The sequence below is a fragment of the Cricetulus griseus genome, chromosome 6 (assembly GCF_003668045.3).
Source record: "Cricetulus griseus strain 17A/GY chromosome 6, alternate assembly CriGri-PICRH-1.0, whole genome shotgun sequence".
NCBI classification, from domain to species: Eukaryota; Metazoa; Chordata; class Mammalia; order Rodentia; family Cricetidae; genus Cricetulus; species Cricetulus griseus.
Genome location: NC_048599.1, coordinates 21,760,189 through 21,780,052, shown reverse-complemented (window position 1 = coordinate 21,780,052; position 19,864 = coordinate 21,760,189). Strand labels below are relative to the sequence as shown.

Genomic DNA, 19,864 nt, shown 5'->3' with positions numbered 1-19,864 from the left:
TCCTGCCCCCTCTCACTGGGTTGCTGCTAATCTTTTGACAGAGAGCTCACAGATGTTTGCTTTCTGTCTTGAGTTTATAATTGCATCAAGGATGGATAGTATTCCTTATTTTATACAAGATGGGTCATCAGGGAGACTGGGAGAATGTTAAAAACACAAAAGCAAACTGCAATCGCTTGTAGGTAAGAACAGCATCCATGCCCGTGTCTAGTTTAGTTTGTTTGTTTGTGATAGGGTCCTATGTGACCCTAGCTAGCCTGGAACTTGTAATGTAGTACTAGCCTGGCCTTAGATTCTGAGTTCTGAACTGTCTTGCTTCCTCAGTGTTTGAATTAGAGGCCATCACCAAAGCCTCAGACTTCACTCCCTCAGCCATTATCCAGGCAGCACCAAGGCGACCCCTCAGCCAGGCCTGTGTCCCCTGAAACAAAAGCCTGTATGTTCTGATCCTTACCTGTGATCAGGGAGGGTTACAGGCTGAAAAGGTACCACAGCTGGCCTGTGGAAATGGATCTGGTCTAGCCTCTTACCCTAATCCTGATGGGAGCTCCATCCACTCACTTTTCGGGACTCTGGCCCTCCCCTTTCTTCTTTTATTCTCTCCTTCTTTCTGAAGAAAATGGTGGCAAATGCTGCTTTCTGTGCAACCTAATTTCCTAGAAACCACTGCAGGCACCCTTGGTAGGTGCAAACAGGTGCTGGTAAGCTGCCTTCTGGCCCCACCCACAGGCCTGTGGAATCAGGGTAGCTGGCCTGGGAACCCTGGTGCTTAGGAGACCCCTCTGCAGCATGGCTACCACTTCCCTTAGGGTTCTCAACACCAGATCTTCCTCACACCAAGCACAGTGCTGATGTGATAAGTGGAGGGGTTGTGAACCCCCTGGAGATGAAAGACAATCTTGGAGCTTGGCTGTAGTCCAGCAGGGCCCTATGCATCTAGCATGGACATTTCTATGACTGTTTTCCTTTCAAGCTCCTTCCTAGAGTGAGCTACCACTTTCATGGGCTTTGGGACCTTTATTTTTCCTTGGAACCACAGTTCAGTGAGAGAAGGATTCTTCTAGGGTATCCTTTTGTTTTGAGGAGCATCTGTAGGAAGGTTGTGGCACTTCCTTCCCTCACTGTGTCCCCACAGTGTCGTTTGTGAAGTCTTACCTTCCAGAGGTTAATTACGGTGGCCCTGTGTGCGCCTTCCTGCCTAGTCCCTGGGCTGGTTTTAATTACCATCCTTTTGCCTGTGTGAATAGAGAAGATGAGCTAGGAACAGCTAGCTGGGCGGCTGCTGTGAACCTACAAAGAAGCAGCAGTTCGCACAAAAGCCCCCTTTGTGTCTCCGTGTTGCCAAGCCCACCAACAAAGGCTGCATCTCGCAGATTTTATTGTTTGTCTGGAAGGAAACAGTTCTCAGGCTTGGGAGCCATTAGGTAGCTGCTGTGCAGTATTTCCTGTTGGTTTAGGGTTTTTTATGATTATATTATTTTAAGATTTTGACTCTTACGACTTTACCCTGGTGTGGCTTTTGTGAATCACAAACACTGAGCCTTCTGGAGTCCAGTCTATTCTTATCCTGTCTGCTACCACTCAGAAGCCATCAGTAAACATCAGTAAGCAGAGCCGGCGAGAGGGCTTCCGTTTATCTGCCCTTGTGCCACGCTGACGAAGAAGTTTGATAAGTATTCTCATATTACAAGGGTTGAGTTGTCTTCATAGTTTTAATTTGGGGCCAATATTAGAAGCCTGGAATCACTGTAGCAGGGCTAGAGGGCATGTGGCAGGATTTATTGTGGTGTGCAGTTTGCAGTTATTGCCTTGGTCTTTTTCCCAGTTGGAAGTCCCCAGCAATAGAGTAGCACATTTGTGAGCAAAGTGCTGTCCTGGCAATGTTGGGCATCTTTGGGGTTTTAAATTTTGGATCACATTCATTGCTGTTCTGTATACACAAAGGGAGTATTTGTGCTTTGGAACAAATCAATTTAGGAGCCTGGAAGATGAACTTCTCTAGAGATCATAGATGTGAGGTTTACTGCATTGGTGAGAACTCCCTGGCTCACCCCTCCACAGACATGTGTTTCTAAGTGCAGTGACCAGACAGTGATGGCCTGCAGTGAGTGCCTCCCTGGGCTTTCTGGGACCCTGTACATCATCCCGACAAGCCTCCTCCAGCCTCAGCTCTTCTCTTTGGAGCTTTCCCATCTCATCTCCTCAGCAGAGTTTCTGTCCCTGGGAACTTGCCACATTGGATTATTGAGTCCGTGGACCAGTTCCTTTCCTGTGTTGTGATCCCACTGGGGAGCTGGTCAGGGCTGCGGCTCTGCCGCTCACTGTGTGACCTGGGCAAATGGCCTAGCCTTTCATGCTGTGTTTTGTCTGCACAGTAGAGGTAACAGTCGTGTAGATGCGAGGAGTCAGTGAGTTATTTGGAGATCTTTAGAGCATTCGCTACTTGACCATTTTCCAGGACTGGTGGAGATCCAGCACTTTGTAAATGTCAGGTGATGGTGATAAGCGTCATCTGCTACATGGTGACATGTTTGTTGAACTTAAACATTTTTCAGTTCAAAAAATGTTGCAGAAAACATTTTGAGTAATTGTTTTTAAACATTTGCATGACACAGGTCTAAATAAGACATCCAAAGATGGAGGTTTCATTTAAAAGAAAAACAAACCAGTAATGAGGGTGCAGGGCAGGATGTGGAGATGGCAGGCTCTGGGCTTCATTCACTTGATGCTCACTGCATGCTGACTTGCTGTGGATCCTAGAAACTGGATAGTTGTAGCTCTGAGTGAGACTGATGGACAGGATCTCTGCTTTCAGAGGGTGAGACAAGAAATGGGGAAACAGGTAAACCACCCACACTGCATCACTGTCATTTAGGGAATTAAAGTGAAATAAGTGATATTGAGTGCCTGCAGGTCAGATTATATCTGGTTCTCCTGAGTTCTGGGTACAGGAGGAAGCCAGACATCCAAAATGGCCAAGAGCAGTTCAGGACAGGGTAGAGACTAAGGCAAGAATGAGCTTGGCACAGGGAGAGAATGAGAGGGGCCACTTGATAGAATGCACCCAGGTGATAGAGTGCACCCAGTTCTGGGTCCTGTAGGCCTCTGTGAGATTGTCATGGACAGGCTGTAGACAGGGAATTAGCAAGTGTCTGCCTGGATATTTAGAACAACTGCACAGGAAGCTGGTGGGCAGGGGCAGGAGTGGAGGCCCAGATCTCAAGAGGTGACAATAGCCCTGCTTTTATAGCATTATAACATTCAAAACTTATTTGGTCAAGATTCCACATGTTTGGAGCTTTTTTTGTGTGTTTTTAAACATGACATTTCTGAAACTCTTAGTGGGTGGAAGAACTCCAATCTAGCTCTTGAGTGTTGTAGAGTGGGCCAGGTAGAGAAGGAATCCTCTTCAGCCCTTCTTGTCTGTCTGGTTCCTTATATCCCCCTCTTCTCTTATATCCTTTCTCTTTGGTCAAGTGGAAAAAGATGTCTGATCATGCCCTTGAACTTTGTCAGAGTGAGACCTGCTGTTAGGGGACCTGCTAACAAGCAGAAATAACTGGAGACTTATCAGAAAATGCCAGGCCTCAGACAGTCCTCATTTCCAAGGCCAGGGTTGCTCTGGCTGGTGCTTTAATCCCCAAGCAGGATTTGTTTTTAGTTTCAGACTTGGTCACAGGTCCAGAAAATTGAATGTAGGCCCGGGGGCTGGAGGAAGTAGGCAGAATGCTAATTTGCACTCCTTACTAAACGACTCCAGAGCCATGCATAATACAAATACTCTTCTAAGGCTTTCTGAGCTAAATGTATTTTGACTGCTTTCAGCCCTCCTGCAATCAGATAAAATTGCATCTAACCCAGCTAAACATCGAGTTTCACACTTTGCAAGCTTAAAAAGTCTTCCTGTTAGAAGTTAGATTTCTGTAACAAGAAAAAGACTTCCTCCAGCCAGACACACATCATCCGTATTCATTCAGCTCTAGGATCTAAGTGCGTTGCTCACTGCCACCACCTCTGCTGGTTTCCAGGCAGCAGAGACGGGAAGCATAACTAAGAATTAAGGAAAGAGACAAACGATGCAGATAAAGTGGCCATCAGTGGCGGCAGCAGCCAGCCTGCGATGCAGTCTGGAGGAGTGACAAGCCTTGTGCCACCCAGCAGAGCTGTCCTGTTCACCACTTCAGGGTTGGGGGAGATTATATCAATCAGAGTGGTCTAGGAAAAAAAAAAAAAGTTTGACATGGTGTGTACTCTCCCCCAGATGATTCCTGTTTTCTTTCCCATTCACAAATTTTTCAGTTTATTAAAGGAAACACTTTAATGTTCTTGTTGGCTATGAGACTGAGAGCAAGATTGTACATCTCTTGACAGAATGGGGAAGGCAGCTCTTTTTGTATTTGCAGCCCTCAGTCTGGCACTAGCTCCCCTCTAGTGGACTCCTCCCTATTACTTCCTCCAAGGCACAGGGGAGAGCTTAGAAAGTGCCATTCACTTGTGATTGGGAGTGCAGACAGGCCAATAATTTCAGATTTTCACCATGCCCACACCTTGCCCCTAAGTCTCACCCGGAAGGAACAAAGAGGCCTTACTTGGCATCAGTCCCTCTTGTCATTGCTTCCATCCCTAGGCTTTGTTGAACCAGGTCTGTAGAGAGCCAGCTTTCTTTTTTGGGAGGGTCAGGGTGGGAGCAGTGTTTTGGGACAGAATTTCTCTGTGTAGACCTGGCTGGTCTTGAACTCACAGAGATCCACCTGCCTCTTGCTTCCTGAGTATTGGGATTAAAGGCGTGTACCCCCACCACCTGGGAAGTGTCAGCTGTCTACACAAAGGCTCAGAAAGTATTGGTGACAGATGCTCACTGCTTTCTTCTTCCTTCTCTTGGCCTTTTTGTTCTCACCAAAGTAATAAAGTTGCTCACTTCTGATACCAGCTTTGTGACTCTGGCCAGGCTACCAAACCTGTGTGCCTTAGTTGTGTGCTCTGTGAGAGTCGTCAGCCTTATGCCTGTCAAGGTGCACACAGTGAGTGTGCATCCGTTTATTTTGATGAGGTAAGGTTTCTCAGGCATCTGTTACGTTCAGAGTTGTTCAAGACCTTGAAGTGTGCCAGAGTGCATGATGTGAGGGGCTTGTTGTCAAAGAACTTGGCTTTTTCTTGGGGTGACTGGTGGATGACTAGGCATGGAGTGGGTATAGAGCTAGATGCAAGCTTGCTCCTGGACATTTGGAGTCATTCCTTTAACCGAGTAGCGCCCCACACTCTCATGTGATTGCCACACAGTTCCTCCTCATCCTCATTTCCTACAGAAGACAAGCAAGGCATCAGGAAGGGGGACACTGGAACAGCAGGCATGCAGCAGGCATGGCTTCCTGGATGCCTGATTACATCCAGCTTAGGGAAATAGTCACTTCCCAAGGAGAGGAAAGTGAGTGGGGCCTTCTGTACTTCCTTCCTGCATGCCCTGGGTTACCCACAGTCAGTCCCCCGGGACTCATGTTGTGCAGATGTTCATATAAGGAAACCTGTCTTTGGCTGTCACTCCTTGGCAGCTGTGTGCTGTTGGCTGTATGTCGTAGCTACTGTGGGCTTCCTACCTACTCAAAAGGTGTGAATCAAGAGACACAATAGTTTATATATTACATGAAGTCTAGAATAAGACATTTGGTCATGTTACTATTATTTTTTTAAAGAGGGAACTAGAAATTCTTCAGAACTAATGATTTTTGTGAAAGCTTAGCACATGAAGTTGAATGTTAGAGTTGAGCACAGAATTTTGAGGTCAGCCAAAGTGTGAGTAGCACTCCCTCCTGCCCCACAGCTCCAGTGGTTTAAAAGCACGCTTTGCCCAAATGCCTCATGCCCTCTTTACACCATGTGTGGCTCCCACTGAGGCAGAGAGATCGGGCGGGGGAGGTGGAGTGGGAGGGTGAGCACGAGGACCTTGCCTTCACCAACTTTGTAACCTTGAGTTTCCCTTTGCGTCCTTCAACTCTGGTTTGCCCACTCTAAGTTAGGAATAAACAGTGGTACCCCTTCCTTGCCACAGGGTGCCTCGAAGAGAGCCCTGCAGACCACCAATTCCACACTAAAGTTTGTTCATTCAAATCAGAGCTGTGACTGTGGGAATGGGAATGTATGGGCACTGGTTTGTGATCTGTCTGTCCTTCTCTCTCTTTTCTTCTCCATTCCTGCAGGTGGATGGGCAGGTGGTGGCACTCCTGGTGCAGAATCTGGAGCGCCTGGATGAATCCGTGAGGGAAGAGGCCGATGGCGTACATAACACCTTAGGTGAGAGTGGGTGCCTACGCTGGGGCATGCTGTTTGCTTCCCTTCCCAATAAGCCAGTCAACAACCAAGTGGCTTTTGTTTTTCCTCCCCTGTGCTCCAAAACTGCCTTTTCAGAAGTGAAGGTCCATGTGTTCATTTTATGTAACTACAGCTTTGGTTTGGCATATAGGCAACAAAAGCTAAAATCCACTAAGTAGGTACCCTTCCAAGAGAAAACATGCTGGCTCCTAAACTTTATTCCAAGATTTTACTGTTTTTTAACTATGTGTATATGTATGTTGGGGAGTATTTAAATATCCTTGTGGTGGCCAGAAGATCCTTCTTTGGTCCCTTGTGCTGGAGTTGTAAGTGGTTGTGAGCCATCTGGTGTGGGTGCTGGGAACCAAACCCAGATCTTCTGCAAGAGCAATATGAGCTCTCAACCACTGAACCATCTCTCCATCAAAGACTTTCCCTCCAAAAGGTAAGATGAAATCCTTGTGGGGATCCACCCGCCCCAGGAAGCACAGGGCTGAGATTTGTTAGTGATCTTGTGTTGGCTGCTCTTACCACCTTCCTTCAGTGGAGCTACAGTATCTGCGGGACTGTGGACACTACAAGAAAGGCATTTGCCCTGAAGAGAACTAGTTTCCTTGTTTGCTTGTCTTCTTCAGTCAGCGGTTTTGTTAAGTGAGTTGACACTCACTCACCCCGTGTTCTGCTCACTTGAGTGAATTCCTCTACAGTCCTTTTCCTTCTCCAGCAGATCTCTCCAGTTCCTCCCTTTGCAAAGTTGCTGAGTGGGCAGCCTAGTTAGAATTGTGCCTTTGAACAGGCCACTTCCTCACTGGCCACCACTGTGTAAAACCAGCTGTGGCATCTCTGCAAGCAGAGCTCCAGAAATGAAGGAGGCCGAGTGGGTGGAAGCAGGAATTTCGATGAGATTAGTTTCCCTTCTGGCTCCTTTGTGTTTACTGCAAATTTCCCTTGTAGTTCTAGACTCTTCAGTGTGGATTATCGTAAAGAAGAGGGAAGATGGGCACCCAGGGAGTAAGAGAGGCGAACACCGCAGCCTGTGGTTGGGAGCTGGCTCTAGTGTAGAGGCAGAATTTGGCATTGCCATCTGTTAGCCTAATGCTGGATTTTGCAACACTGAAAGCTTATCAAAAGTCTTAGCTGACTTAAAAGGCCCTGGTGTGATAGGGAAAGCACGGGTCTGGAAGATCTGTCTGGTTTCCTTTTAGGCGCCCACCACAGTCATGTTGATCCCTGCCCTCCTCCTTGGGTGCCCAGTGTTTGTCAGGCACGATGCTGGGACTAGGGCAGATCAGGGTGTTAGGCATGGCTGATACAAGGGTGGTCTGATGGGCAAGTCCAGAACAGAGAGGAAAGGGTGCTGGTGACAAAAGCAATCATTAGAGTCAGTGAAAAGCATCATGGGAACTGGGAGGAAGGGCCTCAGATTGTTTCAAGGGAGCTGACTCTGGCTGAATGAGAAGTCAGGTGCCCTTTGCCTGTGTAGGATGAGTGGAGCTGTCTTGACCAGGAGTATCTTTTGCTAAGTTGAGACTGTGCTTCTGGAAAATGAGAGCAGGAAGTGGGGTTGTGCCAGTGGGGCTAGAGGAGTCAGTCTGTCCAGAGTTTGGATGACATGTGAACCATAGCAGGGAGAGTGGCTTTGCTTCCTGTGGGCAACAGGAGACCATGGAAACTATAGGCAAAACAAGATAAAATGAATGAGTTGATTGAGACTTTCAATTCTTGGGTCCCTATGCTACTCACTCCTACAGCACTGTGTCCCCTCCCTCAGTGAAGGCCCCAGTTCCTTCACTGGCCCTTGAGGAGCCCGACTTAGGTGAAAGAGAAGGGGTGGGAATGATTTCTTTAGCGCATTCTCCTTCGGAATTCAGGCCCAGCGTGTTCTGGGCATTGCACTTAAGGAACACAGAACAGTGTCTGCCTTGTGAGAGTGACCCATTCAAAGATAGGAAGGGAAGGACCTGAGGGGGAAGGAAGGCATTTGATGTGGAAGGGCAGTAGTAATTTTTAAATGTCCTCCTTCTTGATAGCATATCATGTAATAGCTTCTTTCCCTTTGCCTCCTAATTTTTAATTTTCTTATTAAGTCACACTTTGACTGTTGTAGAAGATAGCAGGACCAATTATTTGCTTCCAGGTACCTAGCAACTACCTCTGCCAGCACGGCCTTTCCCCTTGCACACATTATTTTGTTCAATTAGGAAGATCACGCTCGCCTCCCTGGCAGTGTCCTTGTTTCTGCATGATTCCAAGAGACAAAAAGAGAGACAACTAGAATGGAGAAGTTGGAAAAGGCAGAGACTGCCTTGCCCCAGGGGATTCTGCCCTGTCCATGACTAGCTGCAGACCTCTGGGACTAAGTGGGCCTTGCTAGGCAGCTCTCCACCCATCTTCATGCTCTGCTCTGGAGCTGCCTCTATTAGCATAAAAACCTGCCCCTTATCCCTTTTGTGAATTCCATCAATTTCAATTATGACTTTCACTTGTAAGAATAATAAAAAACAACAACAACAACAAAAAAACCAAAACATGGCAACTCCCTGGTTAACCTAAAAGTGACACCAGCATCTGGCTGGGAGGAATACAGGGAAGTGGGAAGAAGACTAAAATGCCTGTCGTGGGAAGAAGCTTGCCGCAGGTGGAAACAGAGATGCTCTCTCCAGTGATTGGTGTCTGTCTCTTTCAGCTATTGTGGAAAACATGGCAGAGTTCCGTCCGGAGATGTGCACAGAGGCTGCCCAGCAGGGGCTCCTGCAGTGGCTGTTGAAGAGGCTGAAGGTAAGGGGGGCAGTGGCCCTGCCACTCACATGTCCCGGTTCTGGGTGTGGCTGGAGCCAGGGAGTTGATGGAGATTGTCCGCCCCTGGCCATATGGTCTAGATTGGGAAGCTTCTGATACTTCCTGTCCTTTTGTCCCCTCCCCCTTCGTAAGAGATCTTTTTGAGCTCCACTTCTTAAAACCATCTATTGTTTACAATATTGTATATATTCTTTCAGAAATTTTCTGTACATATGTAGGAGACAGTGTTGTGTATATGTGACATTAAAAGAATTGTTTCCTTATGCAAATTGTTTTTTTCACTGAACTAATAATGATTGAATAATTTTCCATTAGACAAATATGCCAAAAATTATTATTTTTTTTGAGATGGGGATGCATGGAGCACACAGGCTGGCCTGTAACCCAGGAGACCTTGAATTCTGATCTTGCTTCTACTTTCCAAGTGCTGGGATTCTAGGTGTGTGCCACCCTGCCCAGTCTGTGCAGTGGTGGGGATTGAACCCAGGGTCGTGTACATGCTCAGCAGCACTGCAGTAACTGAGCTGCGTCCCATCCCTTGCTCTCAATTTTAATTTAAATACTTCTATTTCCAATTTTCGCTTGTTGTAAGCAGCTCACAGTGAATATCACATCCAAACACTTTTCTGATGCATTTATCTTATCTATGTGATAGACCCAGAAGTGAAATGATCAGGCCAAAGGGTATTTGCATTAGCATTTGAGGTAGGTGTTGTAAAGTTGTCACCTGTCAAGATTTTCCCACTGATGTGAGGTTTCTTGCTGCTCCCTTCAATACCAGGCATTATCAAACTTAAGGGTTATTTTTTACACCTTATAAGTGAAAAGGGATGCTATGGTATTTTAATTTAGATTTAAGATCAAATAACATATATTGGCTCCTGGCTGTTTAATAGCCATTCATGGGCTTGGGGAAATAATTCAGTGGGTAGTGAGCCCATACATACCTGTAACCCCAGCACATGGGAGGTGGATGCAAAAGTATCAAAAGTTCAGTCAGCCACTACCTACATAGCAAGTTGCAGGCCAGGCTGAGCTATATGAGCCTATCTCAAAACAAAAATAATAGAGCTTTGTATTCATTTCTTTTAGCTTCTTATTTGTATTCTTTGTCCTCATATATATTAGGTTCATTCTTTCTTAGCATAGTGTCACCATCTTTTTAACTATTAGTGCTATCCCATGGGGTAAATGAGAAAAGGAGGGCAAAACTATTAGCTTGTGTAATAGGAGGCCGTAGCCTATGTGGTACTGCGGTGATCCTCAGCTGGCAGGGTAAGAAGGAGCACTTTAAGGACGAGTGATGTTTGAAGTGGTCATGCTTGTCCACAAGGTCTAGCGTGTGTCAGGTCAAGCTCATCCATCTCCTTGTCTTGGCAGGGCTAAGGGGAAGGTTCTGCCCTGGCAGTCTAGGTCTTCTCCAGCCCTATTCGCACAACCATTGGTTCCCATTAACCTTGTGATGTAGACATGCACACACCTATCAAAGGATACTAAGGCCTGCAGGTACTATCAGTGTAGACCGGCACATTTGCCAGGCAGGGCTCAATGCACTGAGCCCCCTGCAAGCCTTTTCCTCCTCCCACTTAGGCCTGTATCCCGAGGTAGCTAATTCATATGTGGCCATCTTTGCATCTTCCTTTTGGACCTCTGTGTCTGGATGTTCTTTGGCTTTAAACTGTACTTAATCCACATACAGTTCCTTTCCCACCTACTTCCTCAGTACTCAGTATGTGTTTCCATCCTCTAAGCCTTTGAAACACTTTGTGAATGTGTGGTGGAGGAGAGGAGAGTCAAAACAGATGGCGTAGGATGGGATGGGGTGGGGTGGGGTGGGGTGGGGTGGGGGGTGGGATGGGATGGGATGGGGTGGGGTGGGGGGACCTTAGATTGCTGATGGAATTTGTGGTCCCATCCTTAAAACATACAAAATAATCTAATAGTTTGTCTCTCTGTGAAGTCAGGACAAGTTGTGTTGTTTGTTTGTTTGTTTTTCAGTTCCTTGGGACTTAATGAATTTAAGGATCACTCTTTAAAGATCCTTTGTCAGACTTGCCATGGTAGCAGTCTTTCACTTGTTTTCACACTCTTCTTTCTATCTCTGTTTCGCTCTTGCTCATTCTTTCTTTTTTTGGAATTGGTTATATAGGAAGAAAAATTGAGACCTTTGAGTATTTAGTCTGAACTCCATTTGCTATTTTAGCAAGCTATTATTGAGTTTTGCCTTAGGGCACAGAAATGTGTATAATCCTCAGGACAGGAATAGCCTTGTTGCTATCTAAAACCATTTTCAAGGTTTCCGGTACTTAAACATTAAATTGCTATTTGGTTATTTTACTGGGAAGCAAGTCCCAATAGAAAGCCTCTGAGCTGGGTGGAATGTTCGGAACGTTCACAAGAGCAAGCCAGGCTGAAGGGTGAGACCAGGAAGAAGCCATGACTTTTAAGAGGCTTCATTCTGGTTCCCCAGCCCAAGAAAGTAATGTTGTATTCTTTACCAGCATCAGCCTTGCAATCATCCTGAGGTAGGCTAGACCCAGAGCCTGCCCTCCCTTGGGAGCTTGTGGCTGCAATAAGTGGTCAGATTCACTTTCCTGTCACTGAGGTCCCATGAGGTGACTGAAGACTAACATGAGAGTGCTTTTCAGTTGTGACCATCTAAACAGCCAGGGCCTCCAGCAAGGGTTGTGTTGAAATCACTAGTGCAATTTTAAATTCCCTGCACACAGCCCAGATCTACTGTCTTGTTAGGTTTACTATCACTGTGCTGAAACACCATGACTAAAAGCAAGTTGGGGAGGAAAGGGTTAATTTGGATTATACTTCTACGTTGTAGTTCATCATTGAAGGGAGTCAGGTCAGGACTCTTAACAGCAGGAACCTGGAGGCAGGGGCTGATGCAGAGGCCATGGAGGGGTGCTGCTTACTGGCTTGCTCTACATAGCTTGCTCAGCCTGCTTTCTCATAGAACCCAAGACCACCAGCCCAGGGATGGCACCACCACAATGGACTATGTCCCCACCGTCAATCACTGATTAAGAAACTTACCCTACAGGCTTGCTTATAGCCTGATCTTATGGAGGCTTTTTCTCACCCGAGGCTTCCTCCTTTCCGATCACTCTACCTTGTATCGACTTAACACAAAACTAGCCAGCATATCTACCATCTCAGGTTCCACGGTTGTTATATTCTAGAAATGTTCCTTGTGGGATTTTAGTGTGTGCCCCTCACTAAGATCTCCTGGACTCTAGAGAGTGGAGCCTCTTTTCCATCCTTGTCCTACAGACTGATTCAGTGGGAGAGCTGTTTCATTTGCAGTGCCTATAGGTCAGCCTCCTGTGGTGCACACAGGTCTGCACCGGAGCCCACCTCCCTGCCTGTTTTAAGTCCCCTTCAGGCTTATTCTGGTCTTTTCGCTCCTCAGTTCTGAAACGTTAGCTTTGTTACCTGTTGCAGAGCTCCTTTGCTTATCCTCTGTACTCAAAAATAAAAATGTCAGGCCTTTGTTTTGCTTATGTTCCTGTCTCTACACAGTACCTTTTTTTCCTTCTGCATTTTTAAATATACATAACCAAAATAAATAGATACATAGGTATACATAACCACTGTGAGACAGCTGGAGTCCCTTCTCTTTCATAGCCTGCATCATTCTTAGACTTGAAAGGAAGTGTGTAAATTGTACTATGGATAAATAACTAAAAGTCAAGAGCTCCAAATCTGTCAGGGTAGAGCTGGAGCAGGAACTTAACCTACACCTCCAGAAGGGTTCTCATGGACCTTCCCATGAGGCTGCTTTGCCTCTAGTCTATCCTTCATTCTGGTTTCTGAAAATCAACCCCTTCCATTTTTTTTTTTTTCCCCTAATGGATTTCTCCTGGTTAGCCGGTCTGGATTCCAGCGTTCATCCACAATTGTGCCACACAGATGGGACAACTTTTCTTCATCTGGAAAGTAAAGATGATCTCATCATCAGCTGACTTCCTTACCCTGGGTACCCTGAATGGAAGACCCAGGCCTGGCTTGCTCTTTTGCATCTCCCCCAGTCTTTTTTGGTTCTTTGCAGATTCTTAGGTGCCTCCAGCTGTACTTAATCCTCAAAGCTAGGGTTGAGCCTGTGTCTTAGCAAGCTCTCATGGTGAGTGATGGAAGGGAAATTCTAGAATCCTCATGTGTCTGGGTTGTTGGACTGAACCCCTCATTTTGACTGAGGATCCATACTTACTGAGGGATCCTTCAGTAATTCTCTGTGAGGGGCCAATGGGTACCAGGCATGTTAGATGCGGATTGCGGTGCTTCGTGCTGGTAGCCTAGCAGCATGTAGCAATAGTCATGGGACTTTTTCTCATCCACCAAATGAAACTCTCTAATTTGTCCTCAGGAGGCTAAGACCCATTGCAGAGAATGGTATTAGATGGATAACAAGTGAATAGATAAGTGTCTCTCTGGCAGAAGAGACACTATGTCAGTTTTTTACTTGGGTGCTGCAAATGTTAGGATGCCAGAATACTATTTAAAATAACATCAAAACCAGAAATTTTCTGAAGAGTGAAATTAGGATTCCCACTGAGTTTCCAGTTTAAATCAACATTCCAGGAACCATTGCCACATTCAGCATGAGCTAATCAATTCACCGGTCAAGTTAAGCGGCCAGTATGGCTGGCTGATGCAAGCGCCATGGCCCCAGGTGACCCAGGGGTTGCTTTGACAGTTGTAAGGAATTGGCAATGTTTCTGAACCCCACCCCCACCCATGTTCAGGTGAACTGCAGGTATAACCTCCAGCCTCTGGCCGTGGGTGGTAGCATAATTGTTTTCTACTTTCCAAAAAAGCAGCAGCTCCCAAGAAGGAGTTTAATTTTATTCAAGGCTAGTCCATGCTGAGTATAAACCTATGCTTGACTCTGCAATTACTCTGAGGGCTGGAAGAGTTAGGATCCCCTGGTCTACATTGTAATATCCAAGAGATGATACCTGCCCAATGAGCTCTCCTTCCTCCTCATTCTGATGAAATGTCTTTGTTATTTGGCCTTTTATATTGTGAAATTTCTGGCTGAGATTCAAACAGAAGTGGTTTCCTTAGTACATTTTTTCTTTGGCTAGACATGAAGGGTTAGTGTCCCTCCTTTCCACCTGCCCAGCTTCAAGTGTCATTGCTGCCATCATCTCTTCATTTCCCCAACTGACACTGACTTACATGTATTAACTGCCCACCACATGTGAAATGCTCTGCCAAAAGCATGCACCTGTCCCCAGTCTTCAGATAAGGGAGAGCCCTGTGAAAGTGGGTGGGAGAGCCGGTAAGCTGGCCAGGGGCTCTCCAAAGTGGCCTCCTCTTGCCAAGTTGCCTCAGATTGGTTCCACATTGCACAGTTCAGGGCTGGGAGTGGTCATGTCTAAACATTGTGGTTTCCTTATTAGATTTCACCTTTGTGCCAGTTTCTCAACAAATGAGCTTCTGTTTTAAGAAAAAGATGATAGAATTCCAGTTTGGATTGCTTTTTTACTTTGGGTAAACTGGAGATTCCTTATTGTAGCAGAGAACAGTAGCTGGAGCTCTCCTGAACAACCAGGAGTCCTTAGTTAGGGGACTTAGGTGCTGGGGGCTTGTTAAGAGAGCTCATTCAGCTCAGATTATTTAATGCAGCCACCTCGGAAGGAAGACGTGACCACATAGGTGACCTTGGGTTAGAGAGCAGACTCGTTTGACCGAGAGCTGAGACTCTAACTCACACATTCTGATTCCAGTCCAGGAGCCTGAGTCCACACCGTGACTTAGATGCTTTCATATTACCCTGCATGATTCCACAGTAACTATCCAAAGAGGGGTTAGTTTTCAAAAGGATGCATTGCATACATTTATGTACATACACCACGGTCTGCATATAGAGGTCAGAGGACAACTTACTGGAGTCATTTCTCTCCCTCCACCGTGTGAGTTTAGGGATCAAAATCAGGTTGTCAGGCTTCGTGGCAAATACCCTTAACTGCTATCCCAGAAGCATTGTTTTAATTTCCATTTTACATATGGAGAAACAGGAGAACTTTACTTGGTTCATAGGTCGTCCTGTTACTGGTCCTTGATGTTCTTGTTGTCTCAGTAATCTTGTTTTACCTATAAGGCAGTTAGATACAGGCGGCTTATTGTGCATATTCAGTAGCTATTGGAAGGGAAAACACACATACAATGGAAGACAGCATCATTGATTTCATCTTAAATGCTCCAGTCACTACTAATGGAGTGCCCCTCCTCATCTGCTCCTCACTGATTTTCACATAGCAACTGCCAAACCCAGCTTCACAAAGGTATGATGTCATTAGAATAAAGGGACCTTGAGCTGGAGTGTGCAGTGCTCCACAGCTGTCAAGTGTCACCAGCTACCCCCTGAAAATCTTTACATAGCCTTTGGGAATTCAATCCACCACCCGAGTTACCTCAGCTCAAATTGGAAATGCCAGACTTTGTAGCACATAGGTAGTTGCAAGTTCCATAATGGTGGTAGGGTTCAGCTTTAATTCATGTCTGTTGGCTGTGGTGCTTAATCTGTTTCACATACAGCAGGGGCCAAATAATTAGTTATTGAAAGGAAAAGAAAGACTCCTTGTTAACTTTGAGGCAGAAGTGTATGAAATCTGCCAGAGGACAAGAAGCCCAGAAAGACCATTGATATGGTTGCCTGGTGTCTTTGGCCTTCCTTCATTTAAGGGTGACCTGTTTCAAAATACCCTGGCTTTTGAAAAACTAGATGGAAGTTGATGGGACTAAAATCACTTGAAACCTAATTGCAGCACAGGAGGCTTGATTCTGACAAAGATGCCCACTGCTTGGCTTTCCACCCTGGGTTTTGAGTTTATAAAACCGTCCTCCTTCAGGTGAGATATACCATGGCCTGTACTTAAGCTCTGGTTGTGTCACAGATTTCTCGAAATAAGGCCTGCAGCTTGCCCGGGGAGCACACAGTGCAGTCAGCATGTGTACGACCTTGCACTTATGGATCTTTTAACCCGAGATGGGTCAGATGCGGCCGCCCTCCTGAAACCCTGTGGGGTGCACTTTGGCTTGATGAGGAGGACGTGCACAGAAAACTGAAACGGTGCTGGCTATTGCTTGATTAGACACTGCCGATCTTCCTCCTTAAGTACAAAATCAATGTCCAAACACATCTGTGAATGCTGCGAGGTGATGGACGCGCTAGCTGCAGTCTGAACACTCTCCCTGTCCTCCTCAGCTACAGAAAGTATTTGTCATTTCAAAAACTTGAATAAAAAGCAGGGGTTGTGCTGATTAAAGTCATGGTCTGTGTGCCTGCATCTCAAGGAGCTGGCTCCCATAAATAAAAACACCAGCGAGGCTTTCACCATTATACAAGGGGGCCGTAGATGGTACCATGTTGAAGTCTTGCAACTGGAGTAACTGGACAGCCATGAAAGATGGTCTCTGCAGTGGACGTCTCCCCTCTGAGTCTTCAAGCTGCTGAGCACACAGCAGGGGAAGAATTGTGGGTAGTAATTTAGATATTAAAATATTAACACATTTTTGCATATTTAATGTGGTTTCCTTTTTAAATAGTAGGCAGATTATGGCCTACAAGCAGATAGGTTTATGGTTTCAAATTAAATTTTAAACATTAAAAAAATTCCAAAAGGAGTTTCTTCATTATAAATATTTTTAGCTAATCTGTACAAGAGCTTGCTTTCTTTTCAACTTCTCTGATCATGTATCAGCTAATTTACAGCCTCATTTTGTAGTTGTAGCTTGTAAATTGGAGTTTCATGTGTTTTAATCTCTTCAGTTCAAAACTTTCTCTTATTTGCCTTGGGCATACACAGTCTCTGGACTTGAAATATGGGCATAAGGTAGGCTCTGTGGAGGAGGGTGCATTCAACACTCTGGGTAGGGCTACTGTGACCATCTCCATTTACTATGGAATACCTGCCTCTGGTCTCCAGATGTAGCAATGTGATGTTCTCCCTTAAACTGCCTTTCCTTTAACTTCCTCGCCCCCAATGGGTGAACAGTTTGCCCTGGAAAGGGAGCAAGATGCCTTAATGGCTTTCTCATTCCTGTTTCCTACAGGCCAAGATGCCCTTCGATGCCAACAAGCTGTACTGCAGTGAAGTGCTGGCCATCCTGCTCCAGGACAATGATGGTGAGCTCCCTCCTATAGAGACAGGGCCAGGCTGGGAGCCATGCTCGGATTCCCATAGCCAGTGAACTTGCCTTTGGCACCGCTCGGATTCTCCACTCACTCTCTGTGCAGCTTTTGTGCTCTGTCAAGCTGTATTGATTTTGTTTGCTGATGGATCAGTGGTAGATGGCTGTAAAATCTGACAGTTGGCTTCATTTTTTTTTTCCCCTCTATTTTCCTTCTTTTAGACAACAGGGAGCTGCTGGGGGAGCTGGATGGGATCGATGTGCTTCTGCAGCAGTTATCCGTGAGTAATCTTTCTGCTTCCTGTGAGCCATGAAGGTCCATGGCCTGCTGTGAGTGGGGCAGAGCTGGAAAACATGGGAAGGAGCAGCCAACTATACCAAGGCAGGGCGGAGGTCACACTGGCAGCACAAGGCTTGCCTCCTTTTCTTGGTCACTGTGAACCTGGTGTGGCCTTTTCTGACTGTTAGCCCAAAAGCAGCAAGCTTTCCTTGTTCCCAGCATGATTCCACTCCTCCCCTTTGGTCTACCCCTGGCTCCTTTAGGTGCCAGATGAGCTCAGGGAGAGCCACTTCCAGCATAGTGGGCTTGAGGTCATGGGGACAGTGGAGATGGTTGTGGCTCTGCAGGCAGGAGGGAGAAATTGGAAACTGCCATTTTCTCCATTAAAGGAATGTAAATCCAGTTGAAATGTTATCCTGCTGGCATTCTGGAAATGCCGTCAAGATTTCTCCTAACAAACCTCATCTGTGTTATTCCAAAATAGCACTGAAAATAGATCATTTGGATCCAGGCTGGAGAATGTTGAGTGTCTGGGGTGGCAGTTTGCATACAGCTTCCCTGTGGTGCCAGCTGGAGTGACTTGGCCTCCACCCTAAAAATAGAACTTTGTGGTGGAAGCGTTTCCAGTACCCACAAGGTGCTCCATGCTCTGTGCTCCGTGCTCCGGATTCTCGGTGCTGTGGCCTTAATCCTATGGGTACAGACCGAATGGGGCTGCTGCCCAGCTCAGAGGCTCTCCAGCCTGCCCAGATCCCTTCCTGGGACTTTGAGCCCCTGCCACTGAGGGGTTCAGCAGCCCTGTTGAGAAGTGGCACCTCTTCACATGAGATGGGATTGGTTCCTCTGGGTTATGGGCATATTAGGAGACAGAGCTGGTGGGCTTGGACTGTGCAGGAGCAGGATGTAGGGATCTCTGCCAGAGTTGTTTTTGAACCTGATCTGTGGTTTCAGACGTGTCCCTTCTCTATTTCACTGTGTGTCCCTTATGGACTTGTCTGTGTCTGTCATATTCCACAGTGGAAGAGGGTTGAGGGGTGCTCTTTTTTTTTCTTGTTGATCTGCCTCCTTGAAGCTGCTCAGCTAAGTGTTCAGTGTTTTTATGTGAACTGGCATATATGCATTTAGTGCCCACAGGTCAGAAAACTTGGTTTCCCTAAACTGGAACCTGACGAGAGCTTCACTGTAGAGTTCTGTTTCTTTGGGGTTTTCATGACAGGCAGGCTTTGGAAATTGTAGCATGGTAGTTGAAGGAACGGCATTTGTTGACGGTTCCTTTCTATTCTTGTTGCTTGACAGGTGTTTAAAAGACACAATCCCAGTACAGCGGAGGAGCAGGAGATGATGGAGAACCTGTTTGACGCTCTCTGCTCCTGCTTGATGCTCAGCTCCAATCGTGAGCGCTTCCTGAAGGGCGAGGGCCTTCAGCTCATGAACCTCATGCTCAGGTATGCTTCTGGGCCTGCCTGTCTTTTTGCCCCTCACCGCTAGCCTGGATTTAGGATGTGTAGCTCTGTTCCTTTAGTCATTTGAGTTTCCCATTCATCTGGAACGATGATCATTTGGGAACATCTTCTAAATGTGTCTGATCTTTTCTGAAATGAGGGTTGTCGAATAAAGGTGTGTATTGTTTGTGTTCGGGGTGTCAGTTGGTAATGTGGCAACTGCCTTGAAAGGCCATGGCTTTGTTCCTTCTTTTGTTGTGTTGGTTTTGGGAAAAGCTAATCATTACCGTATAAACAAGTGGTTCTCAGCCTTCCTAGTGCTGCGACCCTTTAATACAGCTCCTCATGTTGTAGTGACCCCAACCGTAAATTATTTTTGATGATACTTCATAACTATAATTTTGCTGCTTTTAGGAATCATAATGTAAATATGTGATATGTGAAATATTTATATGTGACCAGTGACACACAGGTTGAGAACCATTGTTCTAAAGTTAGGTTTGTTCACCTCTAAATTTAGCTCAGTTTTCTCTGTGTCCTCCATAGAACTCTTTATCTATAGTTCTGTTGTGGACAACAAACTATTTATTTTTATTCATTCAGTAATAAATTCTGCATGTGCTGTGAGCCTAAACACAGGGAATATGAAAACGTGAAGGATGGTCCTAGAACTTTGGGTTTAGTACTTTCTTTAATGTACTTTTTTATTTTTGTTCTATTCTTTAAAAATGACACTGCTCCAACTTCTCAGTTACTCCACAGAATCTTAAAGTGGGAAACAAAGGAGAGAAATGCATTGTTTTGATAACTTTTTATTGAATAATATGATGAGGGAAACATTTAATCCTGGGAAGGAAAATAGAGTTTCTGAGGAGGTAACCAGAGT

General features: G+C 45.9%; 1 protein-coding gene across 1 annotated transcript in view; it reads left to right on the top strand.

Annotated features, from left to right (window-relative positions):
- Positions 1-19,864, top strand: part of Ctnnbl1 (catenin beta like 1) — a 154,984-nt gene that overhangs the window by 61,392 nt on the left and 73,728 nt on the right. The window contains exons 6-10 of the mRNA XM_027421258.2: positions 6,195-6,288; positions 8,993-9,084; positions 17,179-17,251; positions 17,479-17,537; positions 18,833-18,981. Coding sequence (XP_027277059.1) covers positions 6,195-6,288; positions 8,993-9,084; positions 17,179-17,251; positions 17,479-17,537; positions 18,833-18,981 — 467 coding nt within the window. The remainder of the gene's footprint in view (positions 1-6,194; positions 6,289-8,992; positions 9,085-17,178; positions 17,252-17,478; positions 17,538-18,832; positions 18,982-19,864) is intronic.